We start from the raw sequence: 19,179 nt of genomic DNA on the forward strand, positions 1-19,179 counted from the left end.
TCTTACCTGGTTATTTCCTCCTTCAGAGCAGCAGGGTCGGTGGGATAAAACTTCACACGAAAACACATGGTGAATGGAGGCTGGGCTGCAGCGTAAAATGACAATGTTACGGTCACTCGAATTGTATCCATTGAGAACAAATACACCCGTGCCTTCCTCAGCTATTAACCCAAATAAAGGAGCTAGTCAAAGCTTTTTCAGGACCAGATCTGGCTCCGCAGTTACGTATCCCCCCAAAGCACAGGCAGAGAGCTCATTAACAGCAAGGGCAGTTGTGATCCCAACTCCCCAGGCACCGAGAGAAAGGCCTCAAGCACCTCCCTTTGTCATAACGGCAAAAGAATTCAACGGGGAAGCTAAAAGCCCCTCTTTGCCCCCCTGTTCTGCGCAAGGATTGTGGTGTAAATAACAATCTAGAGTCCTCCAGTCTCTTAGACACCCAAGAGTACAAGGAGGACACTGCTTGAAATCTGAATGGCCTGTCTGTCCGCTCCCCACAATCCCTACCGACACAAACACAGTACACACAAACACAGTACACACACACACACAGTACACACACACTATAGGCTAGACTGTGAGCTGGCCTACACAACCACAGAGGGCGGGAGGGGTCAGAAAGATGATTCCCACCTCCACCTTAGCCAAGCAAAGGCTGCTCATAACAGCAGTCGTTGTGCCACTACACTTGGCTTCCACCCTACAAGCAGGATGCTAAAGACAAGGGAGAAGGACAAGGAGGGGATGGGGCTTCCGCCACACAATGCCCCTGGCTCCTCCTGCACTGGCCCGTGGAGCAGAGGGACAGCTGGGGGGAAGGGGGACGGGGAGATCTCTAAAACACAACTCAAGGAATAATGGGGCATTTCCAAAGGGGATTTTCATTGGGCCTCCATGGCTGTGCCGACAGTACACGTGACGGTATCTGTTGTGTGGGCAATAAAAGTTCACTTTTGCTTGGAAAACAGGTGGGCTTGCAAATTGTTATTTGCTCACTCGGATCATTTATCCATGCAGGTACCGGTTTTGTTCAAGCAAACACAGATTTTGCATGTGCAAAATGGACATAGTTACATTGGCACAAGTAGGAGGCTTAATGAAAATTTGCCCCCGAGAGAATTATTTCATTTTCAACGTAACGGAGATACTCAGAAGGGCACATTCGCTAGGTGATGCGCAGGGAATAACCCACACAAGTCAAGTGGCTGAACCAGAGGGAAATGCTTAGAAAATTAAGGGGAGCATGCATAGGCGACATCGGACATCTTCCTACATAGATGCACAGTAAATGCAATACTTACCTCTCATCTGCTTCACAACAGACTTTGTAAACTCCAACCAATGCTGAAATGAAAAAGAAAGATTTTTTTTTTAAAAGGACCAGTAACAAATACCCTTGTGTTCATGTTGTAATGCCTCCTCTTTGGGGTAAAAATAAAAGAAACCGAAAAAAACGGGTTGAAACAGAGGCATGTTTCTTTGAATGACCAATAGATTATAGAGAAAAAGAGGGGACCATGCAGCAAGCTCAGAAGTTTCAAACGAGGGGGCCTGATATTCCACTGCCTCACATCTTCGAGTGCTTTACACCGGTCCAAGGCAGGTGGAGTATCAGACCCTAGCGTGTCAGATACAAATCCCGATCACCACAATGACCAGCCACTGGGATCCTGTCTTTGTTAAAGTACGTGGAATCTTTTAGGAACATTTGCTCAACCAGCTGCACCGCACGCCAGGCTGAGACAAATGCCCGACCCCTGGGATAACGAGAACTCACTCCTGTGCCCGTGGAAGCTCATGGGAGTTCTACCACTGACGTCAGTGGGGGGTAAGTCTTCTAGTCTGGCCCCGTGCTCACAACGTAGCTTGTGCCAGCTCACACGGGGGTGGCAAACTCTAAGCAGCCAGGAAATCAGAAGGGGAGCCTGATACTTCACAAATGACAGAGCAGGTAGTGCGGCTTCCCTATGATCTCTGAGGAGCGACAGCTGCAGTAGAAAAGGAGTCAGAAGAGGCAACCGCCGATATCATGGGCAGGGCTAGCCGACAAACCTCCACCCCACTCCTGTGGGGTTTAACACTGACAAGGACAGCACAGCTGGAAGAGCGAGCTGCTGGTATGTGCTAAGACCGCTGGAAATCACTGGGCCTGGCCACGCGGATCAGATAGTAATGCTGGGTGCCTCTGAGCAGGCCAGGCCAGGCATCAGCGCCATGGCATGGCTCATCCGAGCGGGGCAGCAAGGACTGAGTTTTGCTCTGAAGGTTGTCCCACCTCCAGCGGCTATCCCAGCAAAGCACACAGCCCCTGGCTAGCCCCGTCACTCTGTCCTCCGACTGCCCAGACTCCCAGAACCCGCAGCCCGAGAGACTCAGCTGTACTACGGCCGGGATGCAGTGGGCATTTCGGGCTAGCACTCTGTACCTGCAGCACTCTGATGGGTCTGACTGGAACCACCTCATTTCCCAAAGGAAGGCCGTGTCGAGCAAGAACTCTGCCAGCCGGACAGCAGTCTCTTCTGCTGGCATCTCGAAGCGCTTGCTGAGGTGAAGTACAAGATAGTTGGGAAATATTTCCCCTTGCTTTACTAGCTGCAACATCCCCAGGTCAGGTGCCAACAGATCAGTCAGGTTACGTGCCAAAACCATTCATCTTCAGCTTGAGCACCTTCCATTCGCTGGCGTCTAGTGCTCCGTATCGCCCGACTGTCCGATTCCTGACAGCGCACAGCGAGCTGACAGGACACTGTCAATGTCTAGGCCCACGTGTTACCCCCACCTTTGAACGGGTATGTTATAGCTGGACATGTGCTTTTTGTTGCGAAAACAGAGATCCATCACTCCCATGCTGAATGATTAAACCCAAAGCGGGGCACAGTAGGCCTGGTCTACACCTAACACATAAGTTGGCCTAGCTACATGGCTCACGCTGCTGAGATGTTGTTAAGCCGAGCTCAGCCCCAGTGTAGACTCCTGTCGAGCTAGCTGCCGTCTCTCAGAGTGATGGATGAACCCCATCGGCTCAGCTGCAGTGTTTCTAGCACAGCCATACCCTTAGTATGGGTCCTGCACTATAAAAAATGTAACAGAAACCCATCGATGGGTGCTGTGATAAACCCCTCCCTATCTGAAAAACTGCCTCTTTCAAATCGCAGCGGGAGGATTTTGCAGCTACCCCCAAGCCTGCTGGATCCCTCCCTCTGTCCGGCACAAACACCTCTCTTTTAAAGGGATGGGTCTTGTTGTTTAACTTTGCTGTAGTGCCACAGATGCATGCAAACAGCGCTGGGACGTACAATCAGCACAGCTGCGTATGCAAAATGCCGTTTGCTGCTTGGCACTGTCTGGAATGATTGATTGAAATCGCCCAAGGTAAGCTAGGGGGCCAAAAAAGAACATCTTTAATTATAACAGGACAGAGTAGGTTACACTTGAGGCCTGTCTTTCTGGAGTGACTCTGACAGCACCTTCCAAAAAGAAGCCGCAAGTTCTTACGGCAGCAAGGTTTTGCAACCATTGCTGCTAACGTTTGTGGCCCAACTTAAAGGGTGATGCAAGAAACTAAAAGATTTCCCTAGGCATGAAGAGGGGGCTAACAGATGCCTGGGGAGAGGTACCACAAAAGAATAGAGAAAAATGACATCACAGCAATCCAGGGAAAGGTCAGTTAACACAACACATTGCAGGCAACGTGAAGAACTATCCCGAGGAAACAGCACGCATGCCACAAGAGCCAGCGAAGAGTCACCCTGGCTCAAAGGGAACCCATAACACTTGCATCACGCAGTACGTACAGTAGCACTGCCACCACTGGAGAAGCCGTTCGTACGAGACCCCTTTACACGGGCAGGACACGGCACACCCCAGCTAGGGCACCACGCCTCCCTCCCCTTTCCTGGGGGGGGATAGCTCAGTGGTTTGAGCATTGACCTGCTAAGCCCAGGGTTCTGAGTTCAATCCTTGAGGGGGCCACTTCGGAATCTGGGGCAAAATCTGTTGGATGATTTAATTGGGGATTGGTCCTGATTTGAGCAGGAGGTTGGACTAGATGACCTCCTGAGGTCCCTTCCAACCCTGATATTCTATGATTCCTTGAGAGCAGCTCAAGCTCTTGGAGGCCTTAGTTGAGTCCTTGAGGAGGGAGACTTTCTTTGGGTGGCCAAGGGAGGAATGAGATTGAACGAAGGAAAAGGCATCAGGAAAAACCTCCCCCAACAGCAAGACCTGCTAGGCAGTGTCTAAGATCCCCCAGGGAAGTGGGGGAAGTCACACCACCTGGAACACTTCACACTGGACCAGATAAACACCAGGGCACCCCTGGTAGGGAAGGACTATAGGCTCAGGGCACCTGTCCTTAGAAGCCATCACCAATTTTTATGGTCTGAGAAAAATTTCAAAACCACTGTTTCTGGCTCCTCAGCAGTTCTTTCCTCACCACAGTCTCTCAAACGACCAGTTCTAACCTGCTGACGGTTCGTAGCTACACGGCACAGTCTCCTTGCCAAGCCTGGCCATACTTCACCAATAAATACGTTTGCAACAAATATCAGATACTTTTTCTGCATGGCCCAGAACTCTCTGCGGGGCATGTGCGCGGCTGGTACAATCACACTTCCTGGAGACTGGGAACACTGGAGTCAGCTCTGTGCCTCCGAACTCATCCCAGATATGCTGTGACGGCAGCACGCGAGCCTGGCTGCACGTTTCCAGCAAGCCCCTGCGGCTGCCCACGCCCCAGCTCAGTCACGTCTCTGAGCAGCAAGGGTTTGCTTTCCAGTAAGAAATATTTACTTGTGCAGCAGTGATAATGGATTGAGGAGGCAGCCCCATTCGTCAGATGTTAAACGCGGTGCTTGAAACTGAGAAATGCAAAGCCAGGCAGCTCTCGAATAACAAAACTGCCACATTTTAACTGCATTCCTGCTCAGCCCCCTCGATTCTGGTCACACTGAAGCCAGTCTGACACCGGGGTCACTCCACTGAGTTCTGTTACGACTCCCATAATACACACCAGCCAGTCGTGCCCGTTAATTGAACTGCAATGGGCCCAAGAAAAGCAACAACAAAAAGAATGACATTAACACAACCCAAGGGTGCTGGTAACTCTCTGAAGCCAACCTTGCCCATTTCAAGGGTCGGGCTCCAGCTGACCAGCTCTTTTTGAACTCTGCATCCAGTGTCTTCCAGGCCTTAATGATGCTATAACCACACACACAGCCACGCGAGTTCTCAAACTCAATGCACAACTTCAAGAGCGTTCCTTCTGATCTTCGCATGGTCAGTGATGTCAGGACCAAGCCTAGGACTTTTTTCACACTAAATGCCATTATAACTTCAGTTTGGACAAGACAAACCAGCTCATGTCCTCCATGCCTCCATCCCAACCCATTGTGTAGACATTCTGATAGATGAAACAATGTCACCGCTTGAGTCTATTAATATGTACTGAGAAATTCCCAAAGGCACTTCTTAGCCTTTGTGTGGATTCATGGTGCATGCAGTTTCCTGTATGGTGCTCCCTTTTCAATGGCCATGCAAACAGACAACACACTCCAGTGTATCACACACAAGGCCTTATCTGTACATATATTTAAAGAGGCTATTTGCCAACAAGCAGGAAAACAAAGAGGCAACACAACCTGAGTGGCAGTTAGTGATCAGTCAGAATCACTGCAAGAAAAATGTTGCTCTCCACCGTTAAAGAGCTACCACACTTTACCCATTATGAATTCAGCCACTCCTTCGAACGAGGTTATTCATCGCCTGTGACACTGACGAGCAGGAAGAAAGGTCGGAGAGATTTCCGAGAGGAGCATGCAAGCACAAGTGCCCAGAAGAAAACTTGCAGGGTTAAAGAAAGGCATTGGGAGTCAGCTGATCACTAGCACACAGGAAAGACATGGAGGCCACTGATGCTGCTGCATCATCGTTAGCCAGGAAGTTAGCCAGGGGGACCACAAAAACCAGTGAGTGCCGAGGAGACAGCAAGCAAAGCCTCCTGAGCCCTGGGGTATGTTCCACTGGGAGAGGAAAAGGAGCCAAGTGAAAGATCTCCGTGCTTAGTGGAAGTTAACCATAACAGCTCAACTCATGGCACCACCTCACTCTTCAGGGAGCTGTGCTGTAAGTTCTCTTCCCCTGCGTATCCTCACTGTTTCTTAGACGGAGGATTGAGCAGGAACAGAAATTACTCCTGTTCTGATGCTTTTGGGAAAGATCTTGATCTCAGCAGCAAACCCAGTGCTACCAGAATAGTAAAAAACAGTTGGAGGCATACAGAGCTTCCAACCCATCCGTTTCAGGTGCTCTTAAGGCGTACGCTGTATGCTGGTACAACGCTGCATTCTTTAGGTGTTTTTAAAGGAATATTAATCTAATGTAGAGAACTAACCTTGAGAAATGGCAGAAATAACTCGCACACATATTTATTGCCCAAACATTTTACTTATTGGAGATACTGTGATGTTCATTATACGTAGCCACAAAGTGACAGCTCAGCAAGTCCCTGTTCCTGCAATAACACCTGCTGTTGTGTACTCCTGCACCTGGGCAGAGTTGTTTTTGACTTGAATGGGACATTGCAAATGTGCCTGGATCGGTGCTGGCAGATTGCACTGTGCGATCGGCGCCCATCATCCTGCTGTCTGAAACAGCCTCATGAATGCAGTGCACAGCCAGTTTCTAACCTAGAAGTCTTCTCTATCAAGCTTCCACGTACTGTGTTGTTTCTTCTCATACTTTATTGCCCCAGGTAGCAGCTGCTCTATTTCCTACACTAGAGGGGACTGGTACATGTCCGTCTCTATGTGAAAATGTGGTTCTACTTGGTAAAGTTACTCTGAAAAAAATGGCCATTAGGAAGTTCCATGTCTGCTTCTCCTTTTCGTCCACACATATCGGCTCATTTTACAAATGAAAAGATTTTTTTCCCCTTAAGTGCCAGCTCATCCTGGAATCTGAGAGTCTTGCTGAGTTCTTTCTGGTTCACACATCGCAGCCTATGATAAAGATCCTGCAGTTGGAACTAAGTGAATAATTCTGTGGCTGATGCATGAGCCGGAATACGATCCAGCTCCCCCTCTCAGAGCTGCACAGGCTCTGAAATGCTTGAGGGAACAGAAAGTATCAAAACATACGTTTGTAATGAAAGTAAGCAGAAGAGACACCTCACCTGGTACAGTGTGAATGAGGGAGACAGCTGGCTTTTTGATTGACAGGTGGACCACATTACCCTGCTCATTAACCCATTGGGGTAGATACAATTTCTCAGGCTGGTCTTCTTGCAGACCAGCAGAGACAGGAAAATCTGTAGAGAAAGACTCCTGACAAAGGGCTGGGTTGATTTCTAGTTCTAATTCAGTTTACTTCCCTGTTTGTTTTGCACTGTGGCTGTTAGTCACAGGAAGAACAACAATTCTCTCTTTTTTTTTTAAACAGTGAATCACTAAGAAAAAGTACAAATACAAACCCCAGACAGGCAAGGTATATTTCCCCAGCTAAGGAGTGTGACATATACCTGAAGCAGCACTGCCTTACAGGTTTACTGTAGGGAAAATTCCTCCGGACTATCCAAGCACATCTTGGAACAGATCTTAGTGTAGCTCGTAACTTAGCTGTTACTTACCCTTTGCTTGTCTGGGTCCACAAACCGAATTCCAAAGTAGTCTTTCTCCAGTAAGTTTAGGTGATGGCAGAGAAGGTCAAACAGATACTGACCCTTGGCATCTCTCTGCAAGATAAAGAAACTGCATTTACAAATGGATAGACACACGCCCGCTACATTTAACTAAAAAAGCAAAAGCAGAGGCCCTGTAGAACACTGCAATGCTCAACAGCACACCCAGCAGGCTTCGCGTTTGCTGGAAACGAGATGGTGAAGGATTTGCAAGTGGGAGCATGACAAACCAATATGCTTGGACATTTGAAACCTAGAATCACACCCAGGTTTGGTTTAATCCCATTAACTTCACTTGAGTTTTATCACGGATGAATTCATCTCAGTGGGTAATGTTCTGCTCTCCCCTACACTGGTGAAATCGCAGAGAAGTCCCGTTCACTTCACTAGGGCTGCACAGATGTAACTGAGAGCAGAACCCAGCGTGTTTTTATCTTATTGGTCCTGGCCTGAGAAATGTAAAATCATCACACTAAGCACTCAGGATTAATATTAAACAGAGATTTTCCTGGGCTGTGTGAAATACCCAGAACCTTTTGCAATCCAGTGGAGTCTCGCTCAGGTTGACAAAAGAAGGATGTTCTGAGTCCAGGCTGCTCCACCCCGACTTACCCTGACAGTGTCCCAGGTTTTAGACGAACGTGTGATCTGAATGATCAGACGTGCTCCAATATTGCACAATGGAACAAACTATCAACCCTAACTGAATTATCTTCCTTCTATTGCTCAGCTCAGACTCTACCAACTCGTGGGCCACTAATGACCGATGCCCCAATTCAGCAAAGCATTTAAAAACGCTCTTATCTTTAAGCACATGCTTAAAACCCATTGACGTTAAATGTGTCAGTGCGTGCTGAATTGGGGCCTCGGCGTGCTTACGCCTTTCCCTTCGCTAACTCCAAGTTGCTCCAGGCTTCTGCGGGCCTGGCACTAGATCACTCAAATGGCCCCATTTAATTTTATATCAATCACCATCTATAGGATGATTTCCCAATTCAATAAAAACCTCTTTCAAGTGTTCACCGAGTATGTGCCAGTATTTGCATCCAGCCAATCACATCCTCATTCCCCAAAAGACTCCTTGCAGAAGAACACTGCAGCCTGTAGTTCTGACGCTTCACTAGCAGGCACGTAATTTATTAGTAAGAAAACGGCTTCTAAGTAACTGTGTTTCATTTTTATCATGGAATGGCTGTCACTGGGGCCAGTCCACCCTAATAAAGAACAATGATGCTCTGAAACACTGCAATTACATTCCTGGATACTTCTAAGGGAATGTTTTCACTGTTTTTTATAAACATCTTGCCAGAGATTCGCGTGTCTGTTTTCATAAATTTCCTGCTTTTAGTAATTTTCCTTTCACTTGCTTCAATAATATTTATCATTTATGTAGCACTTTTCAAACATTAACTCTCACAACCCCCTGTGATGCCATCCTTTGTTCACACATGGAAACAGAGGAAGGGGTTTAAGCCATTTGTAGAGCCCTGCGTGGATACCTGCTCCCCGGACAGAAAGTGGGGATATCCGCAGATTTGCAGAGCTGCAGCCATTTGCCTGAGGACTCAGGGTGTTGTTAGCACTGGGATTAGAACTCATGAATGTCCAGTTTACAGTGCTCTGCTCAGACCGTGATATCACACCTCCTGATTTCTGCTGTCCAGTCAAAAACATCTAGTTCTATATTACAGGTCCACAGCGGAAGCTGTAAGATTACCACTCTCTTTTCAAACAGGAAAGCCGCAAAACACTGTACTGATGTTTTAATAGATTCATAGGACTTTAAGGCCAGAAGAAACGATCATTCGGTCTGGCCTCTTGCATAACACAGGCCAGAGAACCTCACCCAGTGATTTCTGCATCACACACACCTTCTGCGTGAGCTAGAGCAGATCTTTTAGAAAGACATCCCGTCATGGTTTAAAGACCCCAAGTGACAGAGAATCTACCGCAGCCCCCAGCAAGTTGTCCCAGTGATTAACTTCCCTCACTATTAAACATTTGCACCTTTTTTCTACTCTTCAGCTTCCAGCCATAGGAGCTCATTATGCCTTCACCCACTAAAGAGCCATCTAGTCTCAGAAATCTCTTCCCCATCTATGTACCTGCAGACCGTGATCAGGTAACCTCTTGGTCTTTTCTTGGATAAACTACGTAGCTTGAGTTCCTTTAGTCTTTCACTATTTTATGATTCAAGGACTAACTTATTTATTTTTAACCTGTTTTCTCTCTCTCCTCTTCTATTGAGATATTAAGGATAACTTCTTCCCTTCCTGCTCTACACTGATTTGCATTGCTGTGTGCTGTTAAAGTCCGTATTTGTCTATAACCAGCGAGGGCTTTCCAGACTCCATGCTGAAGAAACACCCACTCCTAAAAGGAACTTCTAAATGTTCTAATTCGTCGAAGCATTGCTGAATTACAGCAGAACTCCTTTGGAAGACGAGGATGCACATCCAGTCCAATTACCATTAAATACAGAAAAGTAGCAATGTTTAAACCTCGTCTGTGTAATGGCATTGATTGGCTCTGCTTCCCAGCATGGCTAAACGGAACGTTTTCAGAGGTGTGGCCAGGGGTCTAAGCCAGAGTATATTTTTTTCTGGTTCTTACGAGTCAGTCCCTCCCTGAATCACTTCAGCTAGTCTGCCAAGAGGAACTGGTATTGGTTTTGGCCAGTTTCTTTAGTCAGCTGTGTACAAGTGTACATGCTCTGCATGTGCTGCAGCACATACATCAAACATACGGCAACGACTTCTGTAAGACGCTGAATAAGCGGTCTATGCAAAACAGGTTTCTGAACAACTACCATGCAGTGCCAGGACAGTTTCTAAATACAGCTAAGTATCAGAGGGGAGCCGGGTTAGTCTGGATCTGTAAACAGCGACCAAGAGTCCTGTGGCACCTTGTAGCCTAACCGATGTATCGGAGCATACGCTTTCATGGGTGAATACGTCTGACGAAGTGGGCATTCACCCACGCCAGCGTGGGCTCCAATACGTCTGTTACTCTATAAGGTGCCACAGGACTCTGTCGCTGTTTAAATACAGCGAGACGAAGTCACAGAGGAATTTTGAAGTATCATAGATCTAAAACTTGATATATTCTGAGATTATTAAAACCTGAAGCCCCAGTCCTGCGAAGCCTTAGGCACCTGCGTAATTCTAGACAGTGAGAGTGGGGCCATTGGAGTCCATGGGGCTGCCGACCGGGTATGAAGGTAGCACATGTGTAGGGCCCCAGCGGATAGTGCCTAAATATCCTCGAGATTAGACGTATGATTACTGCTTTTTCCAAACATTCTCCAATCCACTGCTGAAAGTTGGTTTTTTGTTTTGTTTTTTGGGGTTTTTTTTTTTTTTTTTGGGGGGGGGGGGGAGAGAAAGCCAATATTAGTGTAGGACCTACAAAAATATTTGTTGCACTTGGACTTTCTTTGCTCTCCAGCATCACTTAACTAAGGATTGGTCCATACACAAAACTGTACCCATTTAATCAACAGTGTGATTTATTATTGATTTAGTTAACCCAGTGCATCATCACCTGTGGACACCCTTGCACCAGTGTAAACCTGGCCCATAACCATTTGGCGGGTGTCAGTTCATTTACAGACACAACCTAAGTCAATGTCAGCTGCTGTTTTAAAACAACATGAAAGTGTCCACATGAGGGGGGGTGGGGTTGCACAGGTGTAACTAAACTTTTTTTTTTTTTTTTAAACTGATTTAAGATAAACTAGTGCAACTTGTGTGTGTAGACAAGCCCTAAGAAACACTATTCTCAACCCTCCCAACCCCCAAGTGCTATGGACACAGAGGAAGGTGCGTACAGTGTCTATTTCTTGTGTTCTGTGCTCGGGAGAAAAACTAAATACTGGTGAACAAACAAAAAGGGGTGTGTGTCAATTTCAAGATCCGCTAGGAACCGCAGGGGGAAAATTCGCCATTTACCAAATCGACAAGAGACAAGATTGGATGGGAAAGAAATTACAGTTCCAAATTCTGAGAGACTATTACGAATACTGATGGATTTTCAAGCTAGTGCTCAGTAAAGTACTGTGCTGATGACTCATTCTGTGGTATATTTTGTATAGTGCTCATCAGTCAAGGGCTAAGAGCACCTTGGAAAGCCAGGTGCAGTGTGAACAGGATGAGCACAAGTGTCCCCACCCATCACTGCCGGTGCACCCCAGTTTGGAGCACAGCACCCATGCCAGGCCAGTTTAGAGGCTAACCTTGCTGAATGGTGCTAGATTCCTGAGGTGCTTTCGTGGCTTTGATAAAATGCTGCCCTCAGGGCCCACTATGAAGATGTACTACAGGAACTCACTCATGGCCCGCCTTCCAAGGGCTTCTCAGGCATTTGCTCTCACTATCAGCATTAAGAAAACGGCTGTATTAGGACAGGGGGGTCCACAAGATCCTTCAATCACCTTAAATGCACACCAGCTAGAAGTCGTCCAGAAGTTCAGCTATTTAGGTTCTAGAGTGACCACCAACCTCTCACTGGATCAAGAACTAAATGTTCACATTGGAAAGGCCGCCACCACCTTTAGCAGACTAACTAAAAGAGCCTGGCACAACTCAAAGCTGACCATCAACACCAAAATGCTAGTGTACCAAGCTTGCGCCCTCAGCACTCATGTACGGTGGGGAAACATGGACAACTTATGCTCATCAGGAGAAAAGATTAAACAGTTTCCGCCTACGTTGTTTACGCCGCATACTCAACACCGGGCCATCTGAGTAGGTTGGAAGATGGACACATACCCAAGGACATGCTATATGGGGAGATATCAGAGGGAACAAGAACAGGATGGCCCAAGCTTCGCTATAAAGACACATGCAAGCAAGATATGAAGGAATTTGGAATTGATCCTAACCGATGGGAAATCTTGGCAAGTGATTGTACCAAGTGGCGCCATCGTCTCCATCAGGGCATCAGAGTCCATGACAGAAGCTGGTCCCCCAAAGCTTGAAGAGAAACGAGCCCGTAGGAAGCAAGCAGCTCCCAACCAAGATACAGACATTTGCAACAACTGCCAAAGATCATTCAAATCTCAGATTGGACTATTCAGTCACATGAGACATTGGAAACCATCTACATCATAGGCTGCAATTCCCACCGTCTTCTGCAGATGAAAGGATGGCAAAAGACTGAGGCTGTTATGTTCCTTTTCACTTCTTACCTAATTAGAACCAGAACACACCAATCCCATGCGGTGCGGAGTGCCCTCAACGCCCGCTGAAGGTGCCCACAGTGTCCGGCCCCAAGTCTGCAGAGGCAGAGAGCTGACGTATGGTTCTCCCAACCCAATACTATGATTCCAAAATGGCTGATTTCCAGAGAGCAGGTGCTCAGCATGCTCTGACAATCAGGCCCCCTCATAACGGCTCCGGTTGGGCACCCAAAAATCACAAGTCACATTTGGAAATCTCAAGCCATGCTACCCGGCCCCAGCAGTGTTCTTGGAAAAGACTCCAGGCGTAGAGCTTTCCAGGAGGTTCTCTCACTGCAGTTCTTACTTACCAAGAGGGGGGAAAAAAAGAGAAAAAGCTATTGGGCCAGATTCTGCTCTTACTTGTACCAGTGTGAATCTGGAGCCAGTGCACCACAGCCACTGGTTCTGGCCTGTCCGTCTGGCACAGTCTTGTTCGTGTTTGCTACTTCGGAAAACACTCCAGCACCTCTTTGCCTTGCCACTCGGTAACCTGGCTGCGCTTGTGTTCTGAAGTCAGCACGAGCTGTGCTTTAACGCTTTTCATCTTGCGCAGATCAAATGTGGCTTCTGACAGCTGACAAGGCTCCTTTAAGATAACACAGGATCCTATTTTCCTACAAATCCATTTAATGAATATGTTGTTATCTGATCAAATAATCACTCACCAGAAATAGGCCAGGCAATCAGGGAGCCCCTAGAGGTCTGTCTCTAGCACATTTCTGGCGTTGGATACATTATGGTAAATGTCACTGCATTTTAAATCACTTGTGCTTCATTTCAAGAGTTAAGAAGTTCAGGCTGGAATTATGCAAATACTGAAATGATTTGCTTACTCCACATCACCTGCACTGGCCGCGGTGTCTGACCTTTCCAAAGGGCCCGCGTCAGGCTGGAGCAGTAATGGAAGGGCTGTCCCCAGTCGCTTGCACCACAGGCCTGTGTTTCCAAGGATAAACGCATGTCAAGGTCTATTCCGTTTGCAAGTCTGCTGCATTTAATTGGCTCCCATCCTGCTGTAGCAGGTTACTAGTGTCTCGTGCAGTCCTAGAGGAAAGTCAGCAGTGATGGGGACAAGGAGAGGGACTCTGCTTGAGACACACAGGGTGGGAAGCTCCAGTAGAGAATGAGCCTGTGGAAATCCAGCCGCTGTATCCAGGGGAGAATGGCAGAGTGACCTGGACACCAAGTGGAGTCTGCCGGGCCTGGAAATCAGTGCTCGTGCTGGTCTGCTGCTTCGAAAAGCTGGTAACCTGGGCTGGTCACTTACTCTGAGCTTTCTTCAGAGACTCGTGTTGCTCCTACTGGGAAACGGTCACTCTGCTGTCCCTAGAATTCTCCTGCCTTGTGACCAGGCTGTCTCCTTTACGACCTTGCCGCACGGTCTTTCATTCTTTACTACTTTCCCTGCTCTGATACCTGCCTTACGCACCTGCGGTCTCCAGAGGCAGAATTCTCTCCAGAGCCAGGGTCTGCGAGCACAGTCCTCATATGCGGCGAGAACTTCGCTGGCATTTTTTTGATGATGATGCCATGGATGATTCTGCTTGCCTACAAGGCTACTCTTTGCAGTCTCACTCCTTCCCCCAACAGTTTCCTAGCCAGCATTCCCCTGAGGCCTCGCCTCAGCTGTAGACCTGAATAATTCTTGACAGCTCTCAGTTAACATTGCACTAGATGGCAACTGTTCTTTCTTTCACCCTTACCCGCTGGAACTCACTTGCAGCACAAACTGGGCTCACTGAGTCATTAATTAAGTTTAAATCAAGTCTAAAAACTCTCCTGTTGCAACCATTATTGATCTGTTTGTAAAGAGTCTGTGACACTGTCGCGAAGGGCGTTACATGTAATGGTTGATTCAGTACATACCATTTGAAAAGACTGTTTCAACACATTGAGAACTGAGAGCTGAGAAAGACAAGTGAGGTCACTACTGCGTGTGCAGAAGGTTTTAGAAACTTTCCATCTCTGCAGTGGGTTCTGTTGAAATATGCAATGTGTGTGTATGTGAGTTAAAAAAGACAGTTAAGAAAAGCTTCATTTGAACAGACAAGAATGTTTCAAAATAATTTTGTTAGTCTCTAAGGTGCCACAAGTACTCCTGTTCTTCTTTTTTCAAAATAATTTATCAACAGCCACCTCCTCCCAGTGAAATTATTCAAACCCGGGGGCTCCAGCAGTCTGCCCTTAGAATATAATTAACAGTGCACATTGCCACTAACTAAAGTGATAACTAGAGTCTGTGTAATCCAGGGCCACATTTGATATGATTTACAAAACACTGAAGGACCAGCAAACTGGTTTTCAACTTTGTTCTAATTATGGTAACACAAAATGGAACTGGAGCAAGTTTTGTGAACAAATCCACATGGACAAATTTAAGAGGTTCCCATCTCTGAGTGGAAACACCCTGCTGCCCATCCCCCTCCTCCCAGGTCCAAGGCCCCCAAGCATTGTAGCCATGACCTACGCGGCAGAGGGACCCCTCCTCAGCCCGAGCCCGTCCCCCAAGGGCAAACTAGAAACACCACTGCTCCTGAAAGCATATGCTTAACATGTGCAGGGCTTTCCCACACAGGAGGAAACCACAGAGAACGTGTATAGGGCATGTTTGTCAGTGGAAATTCAAGTCTGTTCCCACCAACTTAGCTCTCTGTAGTGCTCATCACTGTATCCTGTAGCACCCCAACCTGATCGGAAAATTTCCTGTGCACTTCTAGGGGAGCAGGATTGGGCCCGAAGCACTGCGTTCTGTTCTGCACCAGCATTTAGAAACGAGAGGAAAAGGCTGTTGTATCCCACCTCTCCCCTTCATTGGTTTGCCATGAATACAAAGGACCACATTTGTTCCTGGTGTAACTCCACTGGCTCCTGGAGAGTTACACCAGGGATTTACCTGGCCCAGAGTGACAGAAACCACATCAGCTGCTCTCCCTGGGGACGGGGAGCTGTGAATCGCACTTTGTTCCTGTTTGTTTTCTCTCAGATGAGCTTCGTCTGTGACAATCGGACTAGCACAATAAACCCCTCCATTCACTAACGTATGCAAGAGGCAGCTCAATATAAAAATTCCCTCCTCTGTTAGCAGCAGCAACAAACCAATGCCATAGAAGCCCTCAAGTTGCGATGGCCGGCAGTGTGCACAACGGACACCACGACCAGACTGGCACGAACTAACCTCTAGTCCCCACCTTTGCTGCTTCTTTATGAGTTTCTCCTGAAGGTCTCTGTGAGCTCCCTGCAGGGCCTCTGCCGCTAACCTCTACTACAGAGTAGACTATTTGGTATTCATCCCTCTCATTCCTATCGATAACACCGAACATAAAAACCTGGGCATGGATGCTAGTCAGCCCTTCGCTCTATTTACAAACACTGCAGACGTTCAAGGGAGGAGTTAAATATTTATAAATCCAGCCTGTTGTCTCCCACTCTTGTATTTTCTGGCTGGAGATACGGTGCGCCTATCCCCTGAAGCCCATTAGATACATTTCCATTGACAGCACCGAGACTCAGCCGTCAAGAGCAGCAGATTCACAGCTCCATCCCTGGCTTGTACTGGTCTCATCTAGTCCAGTGACACTGCCCTAGTTTATGGCACTGGAGTTCAGGCCGCAGAGTTCAGAGCTAGAATTGGATCTGTGCCTGGGATGGGCCACGCTAAGGGCAGACTATCCCCAAAGCTGGTGGTTGGCTCTATAATGAGATTCACCCAGCCAGTAACAAAAGAGCTTCTGCAGTACCACAGTGGTTAACCAGAAACACCATCCCCTGTAGACATTCCAGCCCTTGGCTCCCCTCCAGGCCACCCAACCTAATATAGTGAGAGGTTATTGAAAACCCATTTCACCATAGGTGAGGTTCATTCTAATCCCAAAGGATCAGACACTTACTTACCCCCAGGTCAAGATGTATCTCAGATCAATCACACTGTCAGCCAATCTTTAGTAAACTAACTAAAGATTTAATAGTAAAAGAGAAGAGCGTTATAAATGGCTAGTAGATCATATACATACAAATGATTGCAAAGTCCTTGTATCAGGTGTGTAGCAGTGGTGGCAGAGACGGCTGGCTTGTAAAGTCTCTCTGGTACTGTCCAAAAGATTGGAAGGTGGATCCATAATTCAAGATGCTCCTTTTATTTGTAAATCCAGAGTCCAGAGAATTGGAGCAGGAAAGAGGCAAGATGGAGATGTCTCAGGTGTCTTTTTATATCCTCTGCCATGTGCATGGAAATTTCCTGTCCCAAACAAAGCCCATAGCCCTGGTGAGTGGACAGTTGCTGGCTCCAGATGGAGTCCAGGGTCACATGAGCCTATCATACGTCCTTTCATGGTTTGCTGAATCACAGGGGGTGGCCATTGGCTCCTTGCTGTCTGAGGCATCCGTAGGAAGAGTTATCTGGGCGGGATGAGTTTCTTCAATGACCCATTGGGAGAGTGGAGTGTCCTTGATGGGCCGTCGACACCTAGCTGTCTAGCCCTGTTGTATCTGGAGGGTGTCACCCAGGAATACAACACAGGTCTAAGACACAAATCCATTCCCAATATTCATAACTAAGGATATAAAGATGATATGTGGATTTAACCAGGATGGTCACAGCTGACAGATTGTAACTTTTCCATGGACACCTGTGTGGCTGCATATGTGCTAAAGGCCACTGGGCCACACAGTGGGGTCCAGGCTGCCCGGCCCGGCCCAACGAGGGTCTGGGGTTGTCGGCTGTGGAGTGGTCTATGGGCATAGGGGTCTGTGGGGAGGGTTGGGTGAGGTGTGCTGTGGCTCTCAACCTGCAGCCCACAATGATAAATAGGTTGAGAACTACATGTTGTACAAGATTTATGGTAATTGTATAATAGTGGTAATATCAATGATATAAATGGTCATCTCTAATCCTATGGGATCCATCCAGACTTTCCCAGAGTTCAGGAGCGGTCAGATCTAGGGTTCTGATTCCAGACTCTCTCTAATATTGGGGGAGGGGAACTCACATCACTTCCCAAGCACTTTTCTATCTCCGCTGCAAAAGTCACACTTGAGCATCAGAAACGAGACACTCCCAAAGCTTGGCTTGGTATCAGCTATTAATTTGGCCGCAGGACACCTCCTGGCTCATGATAATTACATTTAGTACTTCCAGCTGCAGCGTTACCTCCAGCTCTAGCTTATAACTTCCAATATTAATGACACTATAAAAGTAAAATTCCACTTCCACGTGTGCTATCAGAGCCCTGCCTAACCATACTCAGCGTATTCCAAGAACGAAATTTAAATGAGATTCTGGGGCGGTCCAAGCCCACAGCTCGATAACCTCAGACCCTTGCATCAGCAGTTGCTTGTGCTGGATGGGCTCTGATACATCACCACAGGTGTTTAGAATAGCTAATCCAATGATACTTTAAATTCTGGGGAGAATTAACTGGCCAACTTCGTCGTAGCTCCACAAAAGGACTAAAACTTTCTTAGACTGTCAGTGAATCAGGTTCCCTGAAAGTGAATATTCTACATAAAACTTCAGTTGCCTGTCCTGACCTTCTTCCTTCACACTGTACTTCAGTAGGGAAAGGAGAGACTCACACAAAGAACAGGAAATGGTCATCTGCCAAGACAGCACTTTAGGAACTGGTTACCAACCCCACAACACCCCTCCTTCTCAAAGGGACTAGCAGGATTGCCCCTCTGTCACTCCCAGGCACACAAAGACGACTCAACAGAAAAGGAAGTTCATCATCAAATACAAACTCTTTCCATTACACAGGCACCATTACCACTGCTCCTGACGCAGACCCTGCACTCTTTCCACACCTTTAACCTCCTCTGCAGTAAATCTGCCCATCTGTCTATGTTTTAATAGTCTGCTCATCACCATGGTATCTGCTCGCGTGTGTTGTATGATGAACTGCGATAGGGTAGGGCCTCCTGTCTCTCTAACTACTCCTGAACTTCCACACACAGTGGGCGCCAAGCCAAGGCACCCAGACACCACAGTGATGGAACAAATAAATGTCTGTCATAATAGACTGATTAATTAACACAATATGCACCTCTTCCCACAAGGCACAGCTGTTCCCACGATTTACTCCATGATTCAGTCCCCCAAGGACATAGCCGGGGAGCTGAGTGAGGAGTAAGGGCTGGAGAGCAATCTCACACACACACACGCACATGGAGGGTTTTAGGAAAATTAATCTGCAATAATCTGTTGACATAAGTCTTGATCGAGAAAAACTCCCTTTGCCCTAATGGTGCAGGATCAGTCTGCCAGAGAGCTCTGGGCAGATTGTTTCCC

At 47.3% G+C, this 19,179-nt stretch overlaps 1 protein-coding gene across 3 annotated transcripts in view; it reads right to left on the reverse strand.

Annotated features, from left to right (window-relative positions):
- Positions 1 to 19,179, reverse strand: part of FRMD5 (FERM domain containing 5) — a 285,564-nt gene that overhangs the window by 73,355 nt on the left and 193,030 nt on the right. For all 3 annotated transcript variants that reach the window (XM_054042334.1, XM_054042335.1, XM_054042333.1), the window contains exons 2-4: positions 7,625 to 7,729; positions 1,302 to 1,344; positions 7 to 85 (exon numbers count right to left, since the gene is read on the reverse strand). In XM_054042334.1, coding sequence (XP_053898309.1) covers positions 7 to 85; positions 1,302 to 1,344; positions 7,625 to 7,729 — 227 coding nt within the window. The remainder of the gene's footprint in view (positions 1 to 6; positions 86 to 1,301; positions 1,345 to 7,624; positions 7,730 to 19,179) is intronic.

The sequence above is a fragment of the Malaclemys terrapin genome, chromosome 10 (assembly GCF_027887155.1).
Source record: "Malaclemys terrapin pileata isolate rMalTer1 chromosome 10, rMalTer1.hap1, whole genome shotgun sequence".
Taxonomy (NCBI): Eukaryota; Metazoa; Chordata; order Testudines; family Emydidae; genus Malaclemys; species Malaclemys terrapin.